The sequence below is a fragment of the Rutilus rutilus genome, assembly GCF_951802725.1.
Source record: "Rutilus rutilus genome assembly, chromosome: 19".
Classification (NCBI taxonomy): domain Eukaryota; kingdom Metazoa; phylum Chordata; class Actinopteri; order Cypriniformes; family Leuciscidae; genus Rutilus; species Rutilus rutilus.
Genome location: NC_140232.1, coordinates 10,203,805 through 10,231,509, shown reverse-complemented (window position 1 = coordinate 10,231,509; position 27,705 = coordinate 10,203,805). Strand labels below are relative to the sequence as shown.

General features: G+C 39.2%; 1 protein-coding gene across 1 annotated transcript; it reads left to right on the top strand.

Annotated features, from left to right (window-relative positions):
• The first annotated feature begins 478 nt into the window (after positions 1–478).
• slc18a1 (solute carrier family 18 member A1) lies at positions 479–27,705 on the top strand. The gene is made up of 16 exons (XM_084388702.1): positions 479–603; positions 3,450–3,579; positions 3,987–4,326; positions 4,448–4,506; positions 12,589–12,672; positions 15,506–15,598; positions 16,095–16,184; positions 16,275–16,318; positions 16,443–16,503; positions 16,740–16,835; positions 17,198–17,276; positions 17,400–17,451; positions 18,271–18,334; positions 26,462–26,581; positions 27,140–27,273; positions 27,363–27,705. Exons 2-16 carry the CDS (start codon positions 3,465–3,467, stop codon positions 27,468–27,470), a joined length of 1,539 nt encoding a protein of 512 aa, XP_084244828.1. The 5' UTR covers positions 479–603; positions 3,450–3,464; the 3' UTR covers positions 27,471–27,705.

The following is a 27,705-nucleotide window of genomic DNA, read 5'->3' as shown; positions in this document are numbered from 1 at the left end:
GTGTGTCTGTGCGCGTGTTTGCGTGTTTGCGTATTTGAATTACCAGAGATGACACAGGGCAAAGGTAAAATCTGTTGAGTCATTTAACATTTTCCATAGATGTTCTGTGGCTGCACGAACATTACACAGGAAATGAAACTGACACAGGTTACACGATGGATCTGTAATCTGCAATTGTCACTGACTTTTGATATTATTGGTAAGACTTTTGTGTGTCAAATAATGAACAATCACCATTGGTTTCATATTCCAACAATTAGGTCGCTGTTGCAAACCTGAAAAGTAGCAGCTGATTGTGTGTGTTGAGGCTGGATGAGAGATCACAGATAAAGGCTCATTGTGATGAAAAGAAGCCTGCAGGTCATTCATCTACCCAATAAAGAGCAGCAGATGCACACAATTACTCTTGTTATGACGCAGTGTTAGTTTGTGTGTGCGTGTACGTGTACATGTCTGTATATTTCCCTCAACAAATCCCATGCAGCAGTGGACACAGCCACCACCCTTCCTTTAGCAACACCCACAAATCCAACAACTGACCCCTGCAGCACACCTGAATACACTGAATACACTCCTGCGCTGGAGAAGAGAATGCATCCAAAGGTAAAACTAACTTTAAAAGTAATGATTAAGATATGTCATTTATATATAAGGCAGTGACCAGAGACTGATTATGGATTACATTTTGTTTTATAATGACAGAAAAGTATATGTTTTGTATTTTATGATGAATTTTCTTGTATTTCTTTTCAGCCTCGTATCAAAAAACATGATTGGTAGTTACCAAAATACTAATAGTTAAGTTTAAAAAAACAAACAGAAACCCCTCTCTTTAATAACTGTTAAATGTTTGGGAACACAAAATGGTAATGTGGAGAGTTTGAGTAATAGCTGGATAAAACAATAAGGAGCTGACTAATGTTGCAAGCATGGTCTCAGTTAACAAGTATTGTGTTGACTTGTGGATCTGCTCTTTGTTGTATGTGCGTATGGCCGTGAACAGGAGTCTTATGTTCACCAAGGATGCATTTATTTGACCAAAAACTACTGTAAAAACAGCAATATTGTGAAATAGTATTGCAATGTAATTTTTTTTTTTTTTTTTATAATGTAATTTATTCTTGTGATGGCAAAGCTGAATTTTTTGCATCATTACTCCAGTTTTCACTGTCTAATAATCTTGTTGAAATCATTCTAAGATGCTGATTTGCTGCTCAAGAAACATTTATTATTATTAAAAATATTGAAAACAGTTGCTCTGCTTAACATTTTACAAAGTTCCAAAGAAAATCATTTTAAATCATTTTTTTTTGTAATAATATAAATGTCTTTACAGTCACTTTTGCTCAATTTATTGTATCCTTGCTGAATAAATGTATCACTTAAATTAAATGTATAAATGTTTTATTTTTTGAAGCGTAGTGAATACAATGGGATAAAGCTATAGCTTTAGTATTCATCACCAGCATATGACAGAGGCATTTTATCTTTAAGTTATGTATGTACACAAGACAAGAAAAACACAAAATACTGCCCATTTTTCCAAGGGCAATATTGATAAGCATTGACAGTTAAAGATAAAAGAAGTGTTTTGAAACACTGTGTCTGTTCCTCATGTGCCCTTCAGCAGCTGTAATCATATTGTTGAAACTCAATCACACAGCACGTAATTCATGCCCTGCCGAAAGAGCCCATCAAGAACAAACCTGTCCTCAAGACATCCCAAAAGACTGAATAGAGACTTGAGCACTGTTACAATTACCGGTACTCTGTTTTCAATACCTGTTGGATGTTTGTTGGATGTGAATTAGATCAGGAGTTCTCAAAATTGTTAGGCTATCTCTAAACATCCAAGTACCACCTAGTGTCAACAATCTTCCCTCAGATAAAAAAAAGAAAAAAAAAAAGAAAGTTATTCAAGTGTACAGTTAAGGACTGTGAGCAATATGCCATTAGTTCATTTAATATTATTGTAGTTCAGATTAATCATGGAGCTGCAACATCATGCCTTGACCTTTCCCTGAACTACAGGAATATTATATAAATATATATCATTTTTCAGTAACACTTTACAATAAGGTTCATTAGTTAACAATGGTTAATATGAACTAAGAATGAACAATGCTTCTTCAGCATTTATTAATCTTAATATTGATTTCAACATTTACTAATACGTTATTAAAAGCAACGGTTGTATTTGTTAACATTAGTTAATGCACTGTGAACTAACATGAACAAACAATGAACAGCTGTATTTGTATTAACTAACATTAACAAAGATTAATAAATACTGTAACAAATGTATTGCTCATTGTTGGTTCATGTTAGTTAATACATGAACTAATGTTAACTAATGAACCTTATTGTAAAGTGTTACCATATTTTCTCCTAACACTTATATTAGAGTAATTTTTATACCAAAAAAATAAATAAAAGGACAATTAATATCACTTCTCGGAGCCAGGTTTTGTGCCAACAAGTCAAGTCAAGTCATCTTCATTTATATAGAGCTTTTTACAATACAGACTGTTTCAAAGCAGATTTACAGTGATAAAAGGAAATGAATGCAACAAAGATTGTTTTGGCTGTACAGCAGCTCTATAAGAAAGTCATTGTCTAGCTTAAGTAAGTTTTTAATTTATTCATTTCCATTGTAAAAATCACTAGTTATTAACTTAATGCATGCAGAATACAGTAATTGCTCCATATAACAAATGTTTCATCTGTGTGTCCAATTTGACTCGGATCTTAAAACAATTGGTTTCAGCATGTTCTTGCAGATTTAAAAAATGTTTTTGGATTTGTTAATGACATTTTTACATATTTGTAATTTATTTAATATTCAGGCCCTCAATCTGTTCTCTATGATAGGATATAATGGAGCTAAAGGCCTCTATGCTCAAATCATTCAGCATTCATATTCGAAAAGCAGAATAATACCTGAATTGTTGGAAAATGTGTGAGAAATGTATCAGTTTTCACAAAAAAATATTAAGCAGCACAACTGTTTTCTTTGATAATAATAAGAAATCAGCATCAGAATAACTTCCATTTAAATATATATTAATATAGAAAACAGTTAATTCAAATTGGAATAATACTTCACAATATTAAAGTTTTTACTGTTTTTTTTATTTTATTTTATTTTTATAAAAGAAATGCAGCCTGGATGCGCATACGAGACTTTTTTCAAAAACATTTAAACAATCTTACTGACCCCAAACTTTTAAACGGTATATCTCATAATACACTTTAGGGAAATGAAAACCATTTTCATTAATGGGGGTCTTTAGATGTGTTGTACCTGAATCATTGTAATATATAACATTGTGACATACAAATATTACATGTTGTCTCTAAATTAATTTGAGGTCATTGCAAGTATGATAATTAACAAACGTGAAAATACGATGGATCTGTGCTAATTTGAACAATAATTGTGTGTCTAGTGACAGAGGTCAATTATGGCTATGCTGAACCCTATGGACTGGATCAGCGAGAGCAGGGGCTCTCCTCGTCTGGTGCTTGTAGTTGTTTGTGTGGCCCTGCTACTGGATAACATGCTACTAACAGTTGTTGGTAAGTAAACAGCCATGCTAAACAAATGATAGATGTTGGAACATGGATGAAGAGATTTGCTGCCATTAAATGTAGCCTATATTTTATGTACCTGTTTGTGTAGCTGATCTTTCTGATTACAAGAAGGTGTCCACATAGTTTTTTTGACCATGTACATCATTGGTTTCCCTTTGAGTCTATTCTGTATATGCAAAAAGTCAAAACATTAGAGGAAATGTAAAGTAGGAGTAGTGTAAGACAAGCGACTCTGCTCTCAACAAGCCCATGACATTTACCAGCTTGCATCGGTTTGACCTCTGCCGCATACAGACCGCAGCAGAGGGGAAGGGCTATTCGCAAACACACACTCGGGCACAGGTACCAGCTGTTCCTTTTCCCATCCTCACGTCACCTCTCATTCTCCCCAGTTCCCATCATCCCAACCTACCTGTATGCCACAGAGCACCAGACACAAGAGCGCCCGTCTGCCACCCCGTCTGAGGCTCAGCCCACCTATACCTCCATCATCTCTCTGTACGACAACACCACCTACACCATCACAGTCACCACTGCCAACCTCACCATCTCCTCCAGTGCACTGAGCACTAATGGAAGTTCCGGGGTCAACAGGAGTTCTGCTGACCGACATGGGTGTAAAGAGGATAGTGAGTTTTTGGAAGAGGAGAATGTGAGGGTTGGGCTGCTGTTTGCTTCCAAAGCCCTGGTGCAACTCATGGTCAACCCATTTGTAGGCCCACTCACTAACAGGTATTTACATGACATGCTTAGATAAGATCATCTAAAATGACTGTTATTTATCTGAAGTATAATGAAAATAGAGGACTGAATGAATGAATTAAACTGACATCTGACGCTTGCCTTTTTATAGAATTGGATATCACATCCCAATGTTTGCTGGGTTTGTCATCATGTTTGTCTCCACAATAAGTAAGTTATATGATGTAAGTATAATTATGACAGGTGGTGCAGTGGTTCTCAAGGCCAGGATCAATGAACAGTTCAGTGTGCTCGTTGAATCCAGCCAAAGTAATTCCACTGGCAGAAAAAAACTTTTAATTGGTACTCTATTCAGTGCCTGTTTATATTATACAGTGAGGAAAATAAGTATTTGAACACCCTGCTATTTTGCAAGTTCTCCCACTTAGAAATCATGGAGGGGTCTGAAATTGTCATCGTAGGTGCATGTCCACTGTGAGAGACATAATCTAAAAAAAAAAAAATCCAGAAATCACAATGTATGATTTTTTTAACTATTCATTTGTATGATACAGCTGCAAATAAGTATTTGAACACCTGAGAAAATCAATGTTAATATTTGGTACAGTAGCCTTTGTTTGCAATTACAGAGGTCAAACGTTTCCTGTAGTTTTTCACCAGGTTTGCACACACTGCAGGAGGGATTTTGGCCCACTCCTCCACACAGATCTTCTCTAGATCAGTCAGGTTTCTGGGCTGTCGCTGAGAAACACGGAGTTTGAGCTCCCTCCAAAGATTCTCTATTGGGTTTAGGTCTGGAGACTGGCTAGGCCACGCCAGAACCTTGATATGCTTCTTACAGAGCCACTCCTTGGTTATCCTGGCTGTGTGCTTCGGGTCATTGTCATGTTGGAAGACCCAGCCTCGACCCATCTTCAATGCTCTAACTGAGGGAAGGAGGTTGTTCCCCAAAATCTCGCAATACATGGCCCCGGTCATCCTTTCCTTAATACAGTGCAGTCGCCCTGTCCCATGTGCAGAAAAACACCCCCAAAGCATGATGCTACCACCGCCATGCTTCACAGTAGGGATGGTGTTCTTGGGATGGTACTCATCATTCTTCTTCCTCCAAACACGTTTAGTGGAATTATGACCAAAAAGTTCTATTTTGGTCTCATCTGACCACATGACTTTCTCCCATGACTCCTCTGGATCATCCAAATGGTCATTGGCAAACTTAAGACGGGCCTTGACATGTGCTGGTTTAAGCAGGGGAACCTTCCGTGCCATGCATGATTTCAAACCATGACGTCTTGTATTACCAACAGTAACCTTGGAAACGGTGGTCCCAGCTCTTTTCAGGTCATTGACCAGCTCCTCCCGTGTAGTTCTGGGCTGATTTCTCACCTTTCTTAGGATCATTGAGACCCCACGAGGTGAGATCTTGCATGGAGCCCCAGTCCGAGGGAGATTGACAGTCATGTTTAGCTTCTTCCATTTTCTAATGATTGCTCCAACAGTGGACCTTTTTTCACCAAGCTGCTTGGCAATTTCCCCGTAGCCCTTTCCAGCCTTGTGGAGGTGTACAATTTTGTCTCTAGTGTCTTTGGACAGCTCTTTGGTTTTGGCCATGTTAGTAGTTGGATTCTTACTGATTGTATGGGGTGGACAGGTGTCTTTATGCAGCTAACGACCTCAAACAGGTGCATCTAATTTAGGATAATAAATGGAGTGGAGGTGGACATTTTAAAGGCAGACTAACAGGTCTTTGAGGGTCAGAATTCTAGCTATACAGGTGTTCAAATACTTATTTGCAGCTATATCATACAAATAAATAGTTAAAAAATCATATATTGTGATTTCTGGATTTTTTTTTTTAGATTATGTCTCTCACAGTGGACATGCACCTACGATGACAATTTCAGACCCCTCCATGATTTCCAAGTGGGAGAACTTGCAAAATAGCAGGGTGTTCAAATACTTATTTTCCTCACTATATTAAGTCATGCTAATTACTTTATGATGTGTGTCGTCATCATGTTATTTTGACGGTTAAGGTCAGCTTGAAATGGACATTTCTTCGTATGTAAAAAAAATTTGAGCACGTAAATTTTAATCGAAATGCATATCATTTATAAGCATTTATAGAGAATGTGAAGTTGACATCACGCCACATTGAATTTTGAGTAAACAGTTTCAGTTTTACTCCCACTTGTAAACCCACTGCCTTTAGGTGTAATCACGCCATGTCAGAATTACTGAGATTCCGACTTAAAAAGTGTTTAAAAAGTGTAAAAAGTGTTCACATCCTCGGTGTCACAGATTGGTGGCTGTAGGGAAGCTCAAGACGAAGGAATCAATTAAATAGTCTTTATAATTAACAGGAACACAGGTGAACGGGATCAATCAATGAAACACACTGGAAAAATAGGTCAAAGGCGACCTTGCGCCCAAAAGAGTCCATCTAGGGAGGGAGGGCGTGTGCCCTGGAGTCTTGGTAGGTCATGGAGGTCACGGGCAGGTGAGCAGGCCGGTGCCGGCAGACTAGGCAAGGAAGACAAGGAAGCTTGGCCACTGTGGCTGGGTACTTATAGTCGCCTTATAGCTACGGAGGTGTGTGCTGCCCAGTGGCTTTAGCCATCAAGGACAGCGTTGGGCTGGGCTTAGTTCTAGAGCTTTAGCGGCCTCCTGGCCAAGCTCTGGGGCTGAAGCGGGCTCCGGTGCAGTCTCAGGGGCTGGAGCGGGCTCGTGGACTGGAGCGGACTCTGGAGAGAAAAGATGTGTGTGTGTGGCCCAGATACACATAGTAACAGCAACATAAAGTGCAAGAACCATCTCTTCAATCTCTCCAGAGCCGGCAGGAAGAGCAGGCACTAGAATTTCACTAACCGGAACAGACTTGGGAATTTCAATCTCTGGAACAGATTTAGGAATTTTGGTCCCTGGAACAGATACAGGAATTTCACTCCTGTAATTCTGGAATGGACTCTGGGATTTCACTCACTGGAACGGACTCGGAGACTTCACTCTCTGGAACAGACTCAGAACTTTGCTCAGGGGCTGGAGCCGACACTGGCCTGTGCTCAGGGACTTGAACAAACTCTGGAATGGATTCATGAACTGGAGCGGGCTCTGGAACTGCTTTCTCTAGAGCGGGCTCGAGAATTTCAGTCCCTGGAACGGAATTGGGAATTAATTTCTCTGGACTTGGGAGTGTTGAACCATTTAGCAGAAAACAAAAATGTTACAAAATTAACCAAGCTCCCTTGAGGGTCATAAGTAGAATTAGAAATCCCATTTCTTTACTGTTTATTTAGCCCAGCATGATAAAATGAAATTTAATCATGGTCAGAATAATGTACAGTACTGTGCAAAAGTCTTAGGCATGTTAAGACTTAAAGCATTAAAGGTGCTCTAAGCGATGCCGGGAGTCGTAACTTCTTGTTGACATTCGAATTGTTGTCAAACAAAACGGAGGCTAGCTAGACCCTCCCTCCTCATCATCCCGTCTCCTCCCTCCTCCCCTCCCTTCCGGCATAAAGGAAAGTCAAAGTAGTCACTACAAACAAAGTTAAGTTTTACTGATACTTCATTCAATGTGTAATGTCACCAAGTTAGATAAATGCTTTTATATATTGCAGAACAGAATGCAGAAAAAGAGAAACATTATCTTAAAATCGCTTCGCCACCTGAGGTTATAACTATAGCTCCCATCCAAGGACGCAATAATAGCAAGATAACGTTAGCTTCGCGTTTCCCAGTGAACATAAACAACGGCACGTCGTAAACAAATTTAGTCAAAGTTGTCAACAGCCTATAAATGAACATTTTAATTCATAACAAACAGTGGGTGAAAACAATCATTCACACAAATTGTGGCCCTACTGTGAATTTGCTTGACCATTTACAATAGAGATTGATCGCTAGCTGCTAGAAACATATATGTTGCATTCACCAAAGTTAACGCTGACTGCATAGTTCTAGCTAATTACATTCTTGTGTTGGTTTGGCGAACATGAACGTCAGTTTAGAAAGAAATATGGATTTACCCACCAGTTCTGCAAAAACAGAGCAACTGAATGTCGGATTGGAATCCCTTCTGCCGAGTTCTCAAAGGTTTTTCCGATGTAAATTCGGTATTTCGCACGTTCCTTATCCTTGTCCCTCTTCTTTGCAATTTGTTCATCGGAACGTCGTCTCTTTGGTCGTGTGTTGGCCATAATTCAAACTTCCCTCTTCATGCTTCTCTCTCCTCCACACGCTCCACACCCACTTCATGTGCACGCGCACTAACCCCCCAAACCCCACCCTCAAATACTTCTTGTTTATTGGCTGGAACACTGTTTGTTGTGTTTCATGGTGTGGGTGAGCCCAGTTTGTTTTTGTTGCCGTTTGTGGAGCCTGTGGGGTCTAGAGAGACAATTTTTTTTACAGTGTGTTCTGGGGACAGGCAGCTAGCGGATAGTGAGGAGATGTTTGCTGTATGTGACAAAAAATGTTTTGGCCTAAAAAACGCGTGGCATCGCTTAGAGCACCTTTAACATGGGATATTAACATGCCTAAGACTCTTGCACAGTACTGTATCTTAGAAGCAAGTTCCAAAAAGTCTGCATACGGTCATCTTGGGTGAGGAGGGTTAAATGGAAGCGTGCAATTGTTAAATCCAGAATTTGATAAGTAACGTCTCGGTTACGTATGTAACCCTCGTTCCCTGAAGGAGGGAACGGAGACGTAGTCAGACGTACCATACTGATTGGGATCACGCTTAGGGAGCCTGTCATCATCGAGTATTGAAAAAACGAGCCAATGCACATTGGCGTGCAAGATTTGCATCTTGCGCTCCGCCCCGTAGCGCGGGTATAAATACGGAAGCGGATGCACGCACCACTTGTTTTTCGCTGAGGAGCCGAGCGGAGCCTGGAGTCAGTGGTGATCCAGCAATAGTGGCGACGGGACTACGTCTCCGTTCCCTCCTTCAGGGAATGAGGGTTACATACGTAACCGAGATGTTCCCTTTCAGTTTGGTCACATTCGACGTAGTTGGACGTACCATACTGATTGGGATCCAAATTAAAACGCCACCTAGTGCTGCCACCTTCCAGTGCCTAGCGAAAGCCTCCTGATCCCCCCGCAATTATTGAGGCAGAGATGGGATGGGACAGGGTTTAGGCCAGGGAAGTCCACTGCTGTTCCGCATGACCCACTCAGACAGACTTGGATAACACTGGGAAAGTGTGCCCTTACGGTGGAAAGGGAGACGCTGCGGAAGCCACATCCTGCCCGTAGGGAGGTATCATGTGGAGGTACACTTATGGACTGGGCGTTTCCGGGTAGTACAACATATGGAATGTCACTGAGGTGGCTCTGGCCTAAGCAGGTGGGAGATAACTCCGGTCAGAGACGGCAGAGCGGGCTCTGTCAAGCGAAAGACATGGGCTTGCCGAAGGGAGCCGTACTGTGGAAAGATTTACATATGGGATCGCCGTAGGGATCACAAAATATGGGACCCAGCCTAGCACAGGTTCCACCAATGCATACGAGTATTAGGCCAGGCAACGAACACTCTGCCACGTCTGTTGCCGAGGGGTGTGGAGGAACTCAACAAGGTTCGGCTAAAGAGGAACTCAACTGGAGAAAGAATGGCGCACATATCCAATCCATAGGAGGGGAATGGCGCAGCAAGCCGACACTTCGAGCGGGGCTTACAGTGTTGGTTGGCTTCTATGCGAAGAGAGCACACGGGAAGCTACCGGCTCGACACGTAGGATATAGAATCTAGAATTTGTTCTAAAAAACTCCTCCGGGGGCAGCACTTGCAGGTTCACCTCCTGGTCCTGAAAGGGAGTGGTAGGAACCTTGGGCACATATCCAGGGCGAGGTGAGAGTTGGCCGGCCCGAATTCCAGGCACGATTCGTTGACCGAAAATGCGTGCAGGTCCCCTACCCTCTCAATAGAGGCCAAAGCGGGGGGGGGGGGGGATCTGAGGGCTTCCCCACCCTATAACCAGTCCCCGTGGGCCCCTCATTCCTCTGTCGCACCACAGCTGGTGGAGCTCCCTGTGGAACATGCTGGTCCCTCTGCAAGTGGACCGACCAGCCGTTTCGTTCGGGGCTCCTCCTGAGGACAGGATGTCGATCGCTACATTGGAAGGGGAGCTGGACTCTGGAGATGATGACTCAGCTGTGCTACCTCCTTCTGGGAGAGTAGTGTTGCCCGAGCCAGATCCAGAAATGTCAGCTATGCTGAAACGGGCCGCAGAGCTTGTGAAGAACTATCTCGATGACTGGCTGATACTAGCTCAGTCTCGGGAGCAGTTATGCGAGCACAGGGACTTGCTGCTCCAGCACATCAGTCAGTTGGGTCTTCGGGTCAACTGGGAAAAGAGCAAACTCGCCCCCGTGCAGAGGATCTCTTTTCTCGGTATGGAGCTGGACTTGATCCACGGGAAGGCCGAGAAGGCTCGCTCTGCATGCCTCACAGAGGATTGTGTCCGGTCGGTGCTGAACTGCTTGAATACTGTCAAGAACAGAGCAGTGGTCCCACTGAAGCTTTTTCAGAGGCTCCTGGGGCATATGGCATCCGCAGCTGCAGTAACGCCGCTTGGATTGCTTCATATGAGACCGCTTCAGCACTGGCCTCATGGTCGAGTCCCGAGATGGGCGTGGCAGAGCGGCACACTCCGTGTGACAATCACCCCGGCCTGTCGCGAAACCCTCAGTCCGCGGTCAGACGCTTCGTTCTAGTACCCCTAGAACAAGTGTCTAGGTATGCTGTGGTCTCCACAGATGCCTCCAACACCGGCTGGGGGGCGACGTACAACGGGTATGCAGCTGCGGGGGTCTGGGTGGTCCCCCAACTGTATTGGCACATCAACTGCCTCGAGTTGCTAGCAGTACACCTTGCTCTGAGACGCCTCAAAACGCTGCTGCTCAACAAGCATGTACTAGTCCATACAGACAACACTGTGACTGTTGCGTACATCAACCATCAAGGTGGTCTACGCTCCCATTGCATGTCGCAACTCGCCCGCCATCTCCTCCTATAGAGTCAGAAGAATTTGAGGTTGCTTCATGCCACTTATATCCCCGGCCTGCTCAATCGTGCCACAGACGAGCTCTCACGACAGCCTGTGGCCCCGGGAGAGTGGAGACTCCATCCCCAAGCGGTTCAGCTGATTTGGGCCCACTTTGGGGCTGCACAGATAGATCTGTTTACCTCTCCGGACTCTTCCTATTGCCAGTTGTTCTGCTCCCTGACCGAGGGGACCCTCGGCACGGATGTAATGGCACACAGCTGGATCCGTGGCTTACGCAAGTATGTGTTTCCCCTAGTGAGCCTTCTTGCACAGACTGTGCAAAGTCAGGGAGGAAGAGGATCAGGTCTTGCTAGTTGCCCCTTATTGGCCCGACTGGACCTGGTTCCCCGAACTGATGCTCCTCTCGACAGCCCCTCCCTGGCCCATTCCTCTGAGGGAGGACCTTCTCTCTCAGGGATGGGGCACCTTGTGGCACCCGCGTACAGACCTCTGGAAACTCCATGTCTGGTCCCTGGACGGGACGCGGAGGTTCTAAGTGATCTACCACAAGCTGTCGTAGATACCATCACTTCTGCGAGAGCACCCTCACCCTCGTTCGTTGAGTGGTTTTCTTCTCACCGAGAAGACCCCCGAAGATGTTCGATCGTTACTGTGCTTTCCTTCCTGCAAGAAGGAAATATAATTGAAACGATTGGCTATGACGTACAGGCGCATTTGATAGACATTCGTAGCACCCAATAAATGGCTCTGGGCATTCGTAAACCACGCCTCAAATACGAGAAAATGAACATGTGGTTCCCAGACCACGTCTCAATGAGACTATAGGTCTGACGTTAGCCAGGCTAGTTAATTATAATAAACAGAATAAATAAAACTATAAGTATTCTTTAAAAAATAAGTTGAAATAATACAAATTGCTGACTTTAAGAAACACATATACTATCGATCATATGGAGAAAATGAAATACTATAAAAACCCTTTCAGTTATGACTTTTTTCCCATTAAATCGTAACCCTTGAAACATGAAACATTAAACATTTTTTTAAATCAAATATTGACATTTGAAAGTGAACATTTTTGTGAACTGTGTAGGAGCAACAATATAAAAATGATTGCTCATAAAGATGTTTGAAGTAGGCTACACTACTGTGAGCCACTGAGTGAGATTTTCCATATGTTGTTTGTTGACGTGGTTTATATAGTTTCACTTTATATGGCTAGTGCAAACTACAAATGAAATGAGGTAGACTCTGACTTTGAATGCTTTCTCCACAGTGTTTGCCTTCTCAGGGACATATGCACTGCTGTTTTTCGCCCGCTCATTGCAGGGAATTGGATCATCTTTTTCCTCTGTGGCAGGTATAATGGTTTATGTGGGATATAATGTACCAAATATGTGTAAGTTTGCAAAGACATGCAAAGTTTTGGGTCCGTAAGATTTTTGATGTGTTTCAATGATGTATCTTATATTCTCACAAAGGATGCATTTATTTGATCAAAAATACATTAAAAACAGTAATTTTGTAAAATATCATTAGTTTAAAATAACTGTTTTATATTGTAATATATTTTAAAATGTAATTTATTCCTGTTATGACAAAGCTGAATTTTTCAGTATTGTTTGATGAATAGAAAATTCAGAAGATCTGTATTTATTTGAAATAAAAATCTTTTATAATATTATAAATGTATGTACTGTCACTTTTGAGCATTTTAATGCAATCCTTGCTGAATAAAAGTATTAACTTCTTTAAAAAAATAAAAACAAAATCTTACTGACCCTAAATCTTTGACCGGCAGTGTATAGTGGAAATAAAAAGTCTATACACCCCTGTTAAAACAGCTGGTTTTTGTGATGTAAAAAATTAAACCAAGATAAATCATATCAGAACTTTTACACCTTTAATGTAAAAATGACAACCTATTAGATTAGATTAGATTAGATTAGATTAGAAAACTTTATTAATCCCTGTAAGGGGAAACTCATTTGCCACCATTGCACATTACAAACAATAGACAAATAAACATTAAAAAACAACAACAATCAGTACATACAAAAATTACACACCTTCATTAAAAAACCTAACTGCAGTAGGAATAAAAGACCTTCTAAGTCGCTCTGTAGAACACTGAGGCATTACTAATCTTCCACTAAATGAGCTTTTAAGTCAACTAAAGATACAGTGTAGTGGATGACCTTTGTAACACAGAATCATTTTTAATTTTGGCCTTGTTCTCTTCTCCAAAATGACCTCAAGTGAATCAGGATTAAGGCCAATAACCAAGCCAGCTTTTCTAATCAATTTATTAATCCTATTTTTATCATCTACAGCGATACTGCATCCCCAACAGAGCACTGCATAAAACAAAACACCAACCATGATTCCCTGATAAAAAACATAAAGAAGCTTCCTGCTGACACCAATAGAACTCAACATCCTCAAAAAGAATAGTCTTGATCGTGCCTTCTTAAAAACAGCTTCACTATTCTTCTTCCAGTTTAATTTACTGTCCAAATGGACACCAAGATATTTATAAGACTGAACAATCTCTATTTTCTGACCTTTAATTATCGCTGGTAGTATCACTTTTTTTCTTCTAAAATCAATGATCAACTCCTTAGTCTTCTCCACATTCAATTTTATGAAATGTTCATCATACCATGTAACAAATAACTCAACCTCTCTTCTATAGTCCACATCATTACCTTGATTAATTAAACCCACAAGGGCAGTATCGTCTGAAAACTTTTGTATACAACAAGATGTCTGAGTGTGCCTATAGTCAGCAGTATACAATGAAAATAGAAAGGGTGATTAAACTGTGCCTTGGGGGTCTCCTGTTTTAGTTAAAATAATGTCAGACATTTTATCACCCAGCCTAACAAACTGGGGTCGACATAGAAGATCATCCAATACCCACATAATAGTTGTACTATGTAGGTTACAACACAGTAATTTATCGGCTAAAACATGTGGTTGAATTGTATTAAAAGCACTAGAAAAACAGCACTGAATGCAATGCCACTGAAAACCAAAGCGACACATTTCAGAGAAAAATAAAAACATAATAAATAAATAATAACTAACTGCATATGTGTGAGCACTGTCCTGGACTAGTTGAAGCACCCTTTGATTTTATTACAGCACACAGTCTGTTTGGATAGGAGTCTTGGCACAGCTTGGCACATCTTGACTTGGGAATATTTTCACTCTTCTGAAAGGTCTTTTTATTTGCAGCTTTCTAGTAGACGTCAGAAGGTTCTAAACCATAACTGACTGATACTTGGAGCTATTCATGATTCCCTCCACCTTCACTAATATCCAGCTGGAAAAAAAACTGACTCAATTGATGCTGTCCAAACCATGCTTCTTTTTTTTTTTTGCTGATGTGCTGTTGTTTTTGCTCCAATCAAATCTTTAACAATTTTGGCCAAAAAGTTCAATCTTGATCTCTACAGACACATTTTCCACATGGTTTTGGTAAACTGAATGTTTTTGCATTTGAATGGTTGATTTTTTTTTTGTCGGAAAAGGCTTGCCATCCTGCCCTATAGTCCAGACAGATGGAGAATACGTGAGATAGTTTTCATATGTAGGGAGCAACCAGTACTTTCCAGAAAGAGCTGTAACTCTTTTAATGTTGCCTCTTGACAGCCTCCCTGACCAGTGTCCTCTTTTTGTCTTTCAGTCAATTTTGGAGGGATGCCCTTTTCTTGATAATATCACTGTTGTGCCATACTTTCTCTTTCTCTTAAGGCTGTCTTTACTGTGTTTCATGGTGTATCTAATGCCTTGGAAACTTCTTCGCTCACCTGAGCTATACATTCCCATTAATGCTTTGTAAGCTCTTTGCGGCCCATGGCTCTTGTAGCATGCAACCAAGAAGATGTCAGAAGTTTTTTACAAGAACAGCTGAGGTTTATTTGGAGTTTATCAGAGACACTTCAGGTGAATACAGGTGTATACTATTTCACATAAGCCTAATAATTAGTTTATTCAGAATTAGGGTGTGCACACTTGAGCAGTTAAGCTTTTTTTCTCTGAAATGTGTCACTTTGGTTTTCAGTGGCATCACATAGGTTGTAATTTTTACATTAAAGCTACAAAAGTGATTTATCTTTTTTTCATTTTATTTTTTTACTTTTTATATCCACTGTATTTATGATAAAAATGACTGTGTACTTCTGAAGGTCTGGGAATGTTAGCAAGTGTTTACACAGATGACAATGAGAGAGGAACTGCCATGGGATTTGCACTGGGAGGACTTGCCATGGGAGTGCTCAGTAAGTTAATGTAGTACTGTATTTTTTTCTATATTGTGCTTTACAGTCACCCTTATTTATATAACGCTTTTTACAATACAGATTGTTTCAAAGGAGCTTTACAGTGATAACAGGAAAATAATGCAACAACGTTTGTTTCGGCTGTACAGCAGATCTAGAAGAAAATAGTGTCATAGTCAAGCTTAAGTAAGTTCAGTGAAGGTTAATTTCTGTTGTAAAAAAAGTTATTGATTTAGTTCATCTATCTATACATCCGCTCTGGAGAAAACAGTGATGTCATCGTCCAGCTCAGTTCACTTCTCATAATGGTACCAATGCAGGACACCATTATATGACACCATAATATGACGCTATATAACAATGTAAAGTAACATCATGTAATGTACCAAATTATAACATCTGAAAATGACCAGCAATTATAATGCAACTAAATGAAGGTGACAGAATTCGTGCCACAAACGACAATTTTTGACAATGCAAAATGTGCTCGTTTCAGTTGGAGCGCCATTTGGCAGTGTTATGTACGAGTTTGTTGGTAAAAGTTCTCCGTTCCTCGTCCTTGCCTTTCTAGCTCTGTTTGATGGAGGTAAGACATTAGTAAAACTAATAATGAATACGCTCCTTTGGCCAGTTACATTAAATTAAGTTGATTTATCGAATTGTTTTCAATACCCAGCCTTCCAGCTCTGCATCCTTCAGCCCTCAAAAATATCTCCAGGGGTGAGTAGCATTCATTTATTAAAATGAGAGATATTAAAACTGATAGATGAGAAATGTTTGAAATGAGAAATGCATTACTGTTACTATGATAAGTTGGAATGATTTTTATGTGTCTTCTGTTCAGAGTGTGGAAGGAACACCATTACTTACCCTGCTGAAGGATCCCTACATACTCATTAGTGCAGGTGTGTTTGTAAATAAAACCAAATCAAATACTTCCTCAAATACTGCCCACAATCAAACCAGTTTAAAAAGTTGTTGTGGAGGTGTGCTAGCTGTTTCTGTAATTGCTTGTGTGCCTCCATAAAATCGTGGCTGTATGTTTTGATGTGAGCAGCTAAAACGATTTGTAAATGAAGCGGATGAAGAGCTATGTTGAGTGAATGATGAGTAAGATTATGGTTCCTGTATATAATTACAGGATCTTTGTGCTTTGCAAACATGGGGGTGGCTATTTTAGAGCCCACTCTTCCCATCTGGATGATGCAAACAATGTGCTCGCCAAAATGGCAGCTTGGTAAGAAACTCTATTATTCCAAGTCATTAAAATGATTGAAACAACTTCACTTCCTGCTTATTTAGATAATTTTATCTGATTCCTGTTTGCTTCCTCTCTGACAAATTTAATGTTAAAGTAATTTACTTGAAAGAATTCAGAACCATTATATCATTAGTATAACTTCCTTAGTGAGAAATAAGTGAAACGTGTTTTTTTGAGAAGATCTTTGGTTTCTCTGTGTAGTTCAATCAACTGGTAAGAGTTAAAAGAAGCCAGCCAGTAAGAGGTTTCTGATGGTTCTGATGAATTTGTTAAATATTTTTTCTGTGTTATGTCTGTCTGTCTGTTGACTGAATTAATTGTAGCCACTGATATTGCAGGTATGGCTTTCCTACCAGCCAGTGTTTTTTACCTCATTGGAACCAATCTATTTGGTATACTGGCCAATAAAATGGGAAGGTAACAGCTAAAAGTAATTTTGTGTGTGTGTGTGTGTGTGCGTGCGTGCGTGCGTGTAGGGGGGGGGGTGGGGTCTACAGAGGCAAGATTTGCATAATTTAGAAATGTGTCTCTTTGATTTAGGTGGTTGTGCTCCATGATTGGCATGCTTATAGTTGGCATCAGTCTGCTCTGTGTGAGTATCACAAATCATGTTGCATTACACTTTAAGAACAGCAAGGCCCATGAGTGCTTGAATTATGTATAAAACAACTACACTGCCCTTCAAAAGTCAGTACATTTTTAAGGAAATTAATCATTTTATTCAGCAAGGATTCATTAAATTAATCAAAAGTGACAGCAAAACCATTTATAATGTTACAAAAGATTTTTTTTTTTTTAAATAAATGCTGTTCTTTTAAATGTTCTCTTCATACAAAAAATACTGACAAAAATGTATCTTGGTTGCCACAAAAACATTATAAAAATATTGCACCAAATTAGCTTTATATTATGATTTCTGAAGGATCATGTGACACTGAAGACTGGAGTAATGCTACTGAAAATGTAGCTTTGTCATCACAGGAATACATTTAGTTTTAAAATATATTTAAATAGAAAATAGTTGTAATTGTAATAATATTTCACCATATTTTTGTTTTACTGTATTTTTGATCAAATAAATTGAACATTCGTGCAAATAAGATACTACTTTCAGATTTAAAAATCTTACTGACCCCAATCTTTTAAACAGTACTGTGTATATATAAAAGGACTGTGGTGATTGTAATAATCAACGATATCAACATAGACGACACAGAATAATAAACAGACAAAATTAAAGATTTGAATACAGAGGGAGAGTAATCGAGGTAAAACAGAACAGGTGCAGGAACTAATTAACAACCAGGGAAATGACTGGGAACTGAGGCAAAACAGAACATAGCACTGACTGAAAAAACTAAACCAAAACACAACATACACATTACAGTAACATTATATGAATTTGTTGTAGGTTCCCTTTGCCAAAAACATCTATGGTCTTATTGGTCCCAATGGAGGGTTGGGATTTGCTATTGGTGAATATTATTTCATTAATTCTCATTCAGTATTAAAGAGTCTGTTTACCAAAAAATGAAAATTCTGACATAATTTACTCATGACTTTCTTCTGTGGGGCACAAAAGTCAATTCAGGTCAAGTCACCTTCTTTTATATAGCGCTTAAAAAAATACAGATTGTTTCAAAGCAGCTTTACAGTGATAATAGGAAACTAGATGCGAAAGATCGTAGAGACAAACTTTAAGTTGGCTTGGAAAAGTTTGGAAGAGAAGTTTAAAGTAGTTTGAAGTATTACATTATTACTTGATTTTGTCTTTCTCTATCCTTTTATAACAATTAAAAATATTTTGTTGCCGTCACATGAAAAACGATCAAATTGTCAAATAATTGTTCTGGGTGGTTGCTAGGTGGTTGCCATTGTGTTCTGGGTGGTTGTTATGAGATAGAATGGAAAATGAGTCTGGATGGATTAGAAATAGTACATAGAGCGGCAGCTGATGAAGTCTGATGAGCCTCTCCAACTGTCAACATTTGAATTTAGTTTAGAGTTAGAATGAAAGAGAGAAAGAAAGAAATAGATAGATAGATAGATATAGATTAGTTAGAAAGAAAGAAAGAAAGAAAGAAAGAAAGAAAGAAATCTTAAATGAGTCTCAATAAATTAGAAACAGTACATAGAAAGCAGCTGATGGAGTCTAATGAGCCTCTCCAACTGTCAAAATTTGAATTTAGTTTGAAGTTAGAAAGAAAGAAATATAAGATAGATAGATAGATAGATAGATAGATAGATAGATAGATAGATAGATAGATAGATAGATAGATAGATTAGTTAGAAAGAAAGAATGAAAGAAAGAAAAGAGAGAGAGAAATAAAGAAGGAAAGCTTAAATGAGTCTCAATGAATTAGAAATAGTACATAGAGCGGCAGCTGATGAAGTCTGATGAGCCTCTCCAACTGTCAACATTTGAATTTAGTTTAGAGTTAAGGTGATGATACACAGGGCAACTTTTTGAGCAATGTTGCTGGGCAATCTTGCCGAGCGATTGTTGCTTGGGCACTTTCCCATTGAAAATGGGCAATACATTTCTATCTGGATGATTTAGATCAGTCGTGGGCCCCGTGTCTCATCTGGTTGCCTGTTGACGGCAACATTGCTCAGCAACATTGCTCAAAAAGTTGTCCTGTGTATCATCACCTTTAGAATGAAAGAGTTTGAATTTGAATTTATACAGTTGAAGTTTGAATAGTCTTGGCTCAATTTGAACATTCCGCAATGAAAGTCTATGGGATTTTTCCAAGTTTTGATCAGCAATTTTAGGAAAACCGTTAGTATGATCAGTCTGAAACGAGCAAGCAACTCGAGTCAGAACAGTTTGAAGGTTTAGTCTGAGTTTAGTGGTTGTAGCTTGAACAGTTTAGGAGGAGTAGCGTAGAGAAATTTTGGCTAAGAAGAATAACTAGAATGTACATTTCCTGAAGAAAATGTGAAGTGGTGCTTGCAGTGGCAAAATTCGCCACTGGGCAGATGCTAACACAATTACCATGTTGTGATACCATGATATACCACGTTTATTATTTGATATACCAGCATTATTTACCACGATTTACCATGTTTCTAAGATGATTTACTACGATTTACCACATTCCAGCATGATTTACTATGATTAACATGTTGTTAGAATGATGCTAGCAGGATTAGCATGTTGTTACCATGATTAGCATGTTGGTAGAATGATGCTAGCATGCTTTTAACAAGATGCTAGCATGATTAGCATTTTACTAGCATGTTTTTAGCTAAATGCTAACATGATTAGCATGTTGCTAGCATTATGCTAGCTTGATTAGCATTTTGTTAACATGATGCTAGCTTGATTAGCATGTTGTTAGCATGATGCTAGCTTGATTAGCATGTTGGTAGCATGATGTTAGCATGATTAGCATGTTGGTAGCATAATGCTAGCATGATTAGCATGTTGCTAACATGATGCTAGCTTGATTAGCATGATGTTAGCATGATGCTAGCTTGATTAGCATTTTGCTAGCATGATGCTAGCATTATTAGCATGTTGCTAACATGTTTTTAGCAAGATCCTGTTGCCAGGTGGTTGCTAGGGTGTTGCTAGGCAGTTGCTAAAGTGTTCTGGGTGGTTGCTAGGCAGTTGCTAGGGTATTCTTGGTGGTTGCTAGGCAGTTGCTAGGGTATTCTTGGTGGTTGCTAGGGCGTTGCTAGGTGGTTGCTAGGGTGTTCTGGGTGGTTGCTATGGTGTTGCTAGGCAGTTGCTATGGTATTCTGGGTGGATACTAGGGCGTTGCTAGGCAGTTGCTAGGTGTTCTGGGTGGTTGCTAGGCAGTTGCTAGGTGTTCTGGGTGGTTGCTAGGCAGTTGCTAGGGTGTTCTGGGTGGTTGCTAGAGTTTTTTGGTGGTTACTAGAGCATTTCTAGACGTTGCTAGGGTGTTCAGGGTGGTTGCTAAGGTATTTTTGGTAGTTGCTATGGTGTTACTAGGTGGTTGGTAGTTGTCAAATATGGTTACTATGGAGTTTTTATAGAGTTCTTAAAATCTTTAATAACGAGTGCCTTCAGAACGGCCGAATAGGCACAAGCATGGAGCGATATCGCAAGGCTACGAGTGTGATATTGCTTTAAAAAAAATTTAAAATTAAAAAAATAGTTTTTATTGGTTTAGGGTGGTTGCTAGGGAGCTCTTAGTGGTTGCTAGGGTGCTGTAACTGGTTGCTAGGGTGTGGCTATGAAGATTTTAGGCCATTACTTATTGGCTGCTTAATAATATAAATCCTCTGAGGGAGAGAGGGAGAGACGCAGGGGTGTCAGGCCCTTTGGAGTCTGTGTGTGTGAAAACGTCGGTTTGGATTTTATTTTTTTAGAATGCCCCATGTTAAGTCAATGGGACTTTTTTGGCCGCTTTTTCGTCCGCTGTGCGAACATCGTACACCCGATCGCTTAGAAAAGTCATAGCACACCTCCCCTCAATGAGCCGGTCGATTTGACACCTCACTCAGGGACAAACGGTGCGGTGCGAGTTACGCACCAAACTTTGTGTGGAATAATAAGTATGAGCAATAACAATAGTGTTGCTTTGAAAAGCACCACTAACTAGAATGTACATTTCCTGAAGAAAATGTGAAGTGGTGCTTGCAGTGGCAAAATTCGGCACGGTTACTAGGGTTTTTCTAGGCGGTTGCTATGGTGTTCTGGGAGGTTTCCAAGGTATTCTGGGTGGTTGCTAGGGCGTTGCTAGGCGGTTGCTAGGGTATTATGTGTGGTTGTTAGGGCGTTGCTAGGCAGTTGCTAAGGTGTTTACCATAGTTTACCATGATTTACCACAATTTACTATAGTTTACCATGATTTACTATAGTATACCATGATTTACCATGTTCAAGTATGATTTACTATGATTCTAGCATGATTTACCATAGTTTAACAAGATTTACCATAGTTTACAATGATTTACCACAATTTACCATAGTTTACCATGATTTACTATAGTATGCCATGATTTACCATGTTCAAGTATGATTTACTATGATTCTAGCATGATTTACCATAGTTTACCAAGATTTACCATAGTTTACCATGATTTACAACGATTTACCATAGTTTACCATGATTTACTATAGTATACCATGATTTACCATGTTCAAGTATGATTTACTGATTCTAGCATGATTTACCATAGTTTACATTGATTTACCCCAATTTAAAATAGTTTACCATGATTTACTATAGTATACCATGATTTACCATGTTGTAGTATGATTTACTATGATTCTAGCATGATTTATCATAGTTTACCATGATTTACCAAGATTTACCATAGTTTACCATGATTTTAGTATACCATGATTTACCATGTTCAAGTATGATTTACTGATTCTTGCATGATGCTAACATGATTATCATGTTGCTACCATTATGCTAGCATGTTTTACCATGGTGCTAGCATGGTTTACCATGATTTACCACGATTTACTATAGTATACTATGATTTACCATGTTCAAGTATGATTTACTGATTCTAGCATGATTTACCATAGTTTACCATGATTTACCATAGTTTACCATGATTTACTATAGTATACCATGATTTACCATGTTCAAGTATGATTTACTGATTCAAGCATGATTTACCATAGTTTACCATAGTTTACCATGATTTACCACGATTTAGCATAGTTTACCATGATTTACTATAGTATACCATGATTTACCATGTTCAAGTATGATTTACTGATTCTAGCATGATTTATCATAGTTTACCATGATTTACCATAGTTTACCACGATTTACCATAGTTTACCATGATTTACTATAGTATACCATGATTTACCATGTTCAAGTATGATTTACTGATTCTAGCATGATTTATCATAGTTTACCATGATTTACCATAGTTTACCACGATTTACCATAGTTTACCATGATTTACTATAGTATACCATGATTTACCATGTTCAAGTATGATTTACTGATTCTAGCATGATTTACCATAGTTTACCATGATTTACCACGATTTAGCATAGTTTAGCACGATTTACTATAGTATACCATGATTTACCATGTTCAAGTATGATTTACTGATTCTAGCATGATTTATCATAGTTTACCATGATTTACCATAGTTTACCATGATTTACCATAGTTTACTATGATTCTAGCATGATTTACCATAGTTTACCATGATTTACCATAGTTTACCATGATTTACCACGAATTACCATAGTTTACCATGATTTACCATTGTTTACCATGATTTACCACAATTTACTATAGTTTACCATGATTTACTATAGTATACCACAATTTACCATGTTCAAGTATAATTTACTGATTCTAGCATGATTTACCATAGTTTACCATGATTTACCATAGTTTACCATGATTTACCATTGTTTACCATGATTTACCACAATTTACCATAGTTTACCATGATTTACTATAGTATACCACAATTTACCATGTTCAAGTATAATTTACTGATTCTAGCATGATTTACCATAGTCAAGTCTAGTCATTTTCATTTATATAGCGCTTTTAACAATGTAGATTGTTTCAAAGCAGCTTTACAGAGATAAATGTATAATTTAATGTAAAGTAGTACTTTAACGCATAGTTTACTATGATTTACCATAGTTTACCATGATTTACCACGATTTACCATAGTTTACCATGATTTACTATAGTATACCATGATTTACCATGTTGAAGTATGATTTACTATGATTCTAGCATGATTTACCATAGTTTACCATGATTTACCATAGTTTACCATGATTTACTATAGTATACCATGATTTACCATGTTGAAGTATGATTTACTATGATTCTAGCATGATTTACCATAGTTTACCATGATTTACCATAGTTTACCATGATTTACCACAATTTACCATAGTTTACCATGATTTACTATAGTATACCATGATTTACCATGTTCAAGTATGATTTACTATGATTCTAGCATGATTCAGATTTACCATAGTTTACCATGATTTACCATAGTTTACCATGGTTTACCATGATTTACTATAGTATATAGCCAGCAGCCATATCACCCTGTAGCCCAAGACTGGTTGCCCACTGAAGCTAAGCAGGGCTGAGCCTGGTTAGTACCTGGATGGGAGACTCCTGGGAAAACTAGGTTGCTGCTGGAAGAGGTGTTAGCGAGGCCAGCAGGGGGTGCTCACCCTGTGGTCTGTGTGGGTCCTAACGCCCCAGTATAGTGACGGGGACACTATACTGTCAAAGAGCACCGTCCTTTGGATGAGACGTTAAACCAAGGTCCTGACTCTCTGTGGTCATTAAAAATCCCAGGATGTCCTTCGAAAAAGAGTAGGGGTGTAACCCCGGCATTCTGGCCAAATCTGCCCCTTGGCCTCTGTCCATCATGGCCTCCTAATCATCCCCATATACTGATTGGCTTCATCACTGTCTCCTCTCCACCAGTAAGCTGGTGTGTGGTAGGCGTTCTGGCGCAATATGGCTGCCATCGCATCATCCAAGTGGATGCTGCACATTGGTGGTGGTTGAGGAGATTCCCTCTTCCATGTAAAGCGCTTTGAGGTCTCAGAAAAAGCGCTATATAAATGTAACGAATTATTATTATTATTATTATTATTATACCATTATTTACCATGTTCTAGTATGATTTACTATGATTCTAGCGTGAGTTATCATAGTTTACCATGATTTACCACGATTTACCATAGTTTACCATGATTTACTATAGTATACCATGATTTACCATGTTCTAGTATGACTTACTATGATTCTAGCATGATTTACCATAGCTTACCATGATTTAGTCAAAAGAGCCAAGCCCCATCTCTATACGATGTTTTGATGCAGAGATATACGTTTTGCTAAACGGTTGCTAGGGTACTCTGTTTGGTTGCTATTGAGTTGCTTGGCAGCAGCCAATGATGAAACTGCAAAGGCTTCTTGTCAGTATGAATGATATAAACCAACTCCCATGCCTCTGTGACCTTCAGAATGGAAGATATCCCTCTTTGGATTTTGGTTGCTAAGGTGCTCGACAATGGTTGCTATGAAGGGGCTAGACAGTGTTGAGGTGATTCAGACTGGCTGTTTGCAGCCCCGAGTCAAATGAGACCACCCTCATGTTTCTATGACAATTCAGTCCGGAGATATCCCTTTGATCTCTTTCAATGGAAGTCTATGGGACTTGTTGCTAAGGTGCTCTAAATGGTGGCTAGGGCGTGGCTTGATAGCTTCACACTGATCCTGAGGGACTGATTGGTCGTCTGAGTAAAATGAGCTTGCCCCCTTGTCTCTATTGACACTGTGATCCAGAGCTACGTTCAATACAAAATCCCTATGCAATTTACCATAGTAGGAAAAGCATGTGTGTTTCACGGGACATTCCTTCCCCATAGTAAGTCAATGGGGCAACTTTGGGACGCTCCTGCCCCCCAGGGGTGCAACTTTGACCCCATGTGAGGTATGTTCTTACAGAGCCTGTCAGCCTCTTCAAATGTGGCAAATCACACGTTTCTGCAAAATCCTCGCTCAGAGCTACGAGTGCTCAAAGTTCGTCGCAATGTTAAGTCAATGCGTTTTTTTTGGCCCGTTTTTCACCCCTGGAGCGAACGCCGTACCCCCGATCGCTTATAAAAGTCATAGCACACCTCTCCCAAATAAGTCGCACGTTATGACACCTCATTCATGGATCTTTGACAAAAGCTGCGGGAGTAGTTACGCGCCAAAAAAAGAAGTGGAATAAAAAAAATTAAAAAAAAGTATGGAGGATAACAATAGTGATGCCTTGCTTTCAGCAAGCACCACTAATAATAATAAGTATGGAGAATAACAATAGTGTTGCTTTGAAAAGCACCACTAATAATAAGTTTAAATAGGATTTCAGTAAGTTGGCTTTCTCAAGCCAACTTAATAATAAGTTTAAATAGGATTTCAGTAAGTTGGCTTTCTCAAGCCAACTTAATAATAATAAGCTTAAATACAATATCAGTATGTTGGCTTTTCCAAGCCAACTTAATTAATGGAACAGATTGTTTTGGTTTTACAGCAGCTCTAGAAAAAAAGTTATTGTCCAGCTAAAGAAATTTATTGATTCACTTCCGTTGTAAAAATCATTAATTTAGGGCCCGCCTACACGACACCATTTTAACTGAAAACAGAAAACTTTTAATGCGTTCTGGCCATTCATTTGCATGACACTAGTGTTTGGTGGCTTGAGGACGCAAACTTTGAAATAGGTTCCAAGGTGCAAATTTTGTAAAGTTTTGAAACATTTTGAAACCGTTATCATCTCCGTGTAAACTTAAAAAACATGAATCTGTGAAAACGGTGACGGCGTGCACATGCATATTATGTGTTTAGTCTATAGGTATGCACGTTTGAATATATATGTGCGCAAAAGTAGATACAGTTTTTAAAAAATGTCTCTGTGTTGTTGCCCATACAATGGAAGTCAGCAGGGTCCAATTTTGTTTTGGACCCCATTGATTTTCACTGTATAAGCAAAAAAATTATTTATCTTTTGTGTTCCACAGAAGAAAGAAAACATAACATTTTTGAGTGAACTATGCTTTTAACATACATAACTCATAAGGAAACATACATAATTTTGTTTTTTTGTGCATGTAGGAATGGTTGATTCTTCTATGATGGCAATAATGGCTTACCTAGTGGATATCCGACATGCCTCTGTGTATGGAAGCGTGTATGCTATTGCTGATGTGGCACTCTGCATGGGATTTGCTGTTGGTAATTGCACCTCAATGCATATGTACTTGAATATATTTTTATTAATAGACATGTTTTGTGCAATTTATTCCTATAGGAAGCTGTTTACACAATACTGTTTTCAACTAAAACCTGAAAACTTTTTATGCATTTTGGCCATTTATTTACATGACAACAGTGTTCTGGGGCCCTGAAAATGCAAATGCTTAAAAACGGGTTTCAAATTGCTAGTTTTTGAAAACAATATTGTTGATGTCATTGTTTTTCTTTACAAAGTGACATCACCAACTACTGGCCTGGCATGCATAATACAGCATTTTTATTCAGTTTTGCAGATCTGTGTGATGTGTGCGGTTAATTTTGACAACGTTGTCACCTGTATGCAAAAAATGAATAGAAAAACGTTTCCATTTTTATTACACCGTTGTTGTGTAACCGTTACCTAGTTACAAAAAAAAAACACATCCCATTTAGATCTATTTTCAAAACTTCTAATGTGTTGTGTAGTGTAGTGTTTGCTCACCCTAAGAGCTCTGGGAGCCAAATTAACTCTTCCTTCTTTGTGCGTTCATGCTGTAGGTCCATCTACCGGTGGGGCAATAGTAAGAGCTATCGGCTTCCCTAATCTCATGGTGATCATCGGCGTAGTCAACATCCTGTATGCACCCCTTTGCTTCTTCCTTAAAAATCCAGCTGTTCGGGAAGAGAAGATGGTGAGATTCACGCATGTAACTGTTCCTGCATGTCTTTATCAATATGCTTACAAATGTTTCATAATGAAGGCTGACGCTTGTTTCTAAAGGCTATTATAAATCAGGAGTGTCCAATGCATGTGAAGAGCTACAATACACAGCGTGGGAACAGAGAATTCCCCCTGAGTGATGACAGTGAGGAGGACACTGAAGAGTGATGTACACATACTCATAAAGGGACTTGTCAACGAATCATCAATCTTTACAGGTTTAAACAATATTGTGAACAATATTGTAACTTTACCCATCCTTCAATATATGATTACATTTTTTAGTACAAATAGTTAGTGCAACATAAATATTGTTTTCTTAGCTGTACACTTGTGTAATTGTTGTTTATCATGTCTTTTGTCAGTTGGTTTGAATGAAATAAATGGGCCTATAATTTGTCAA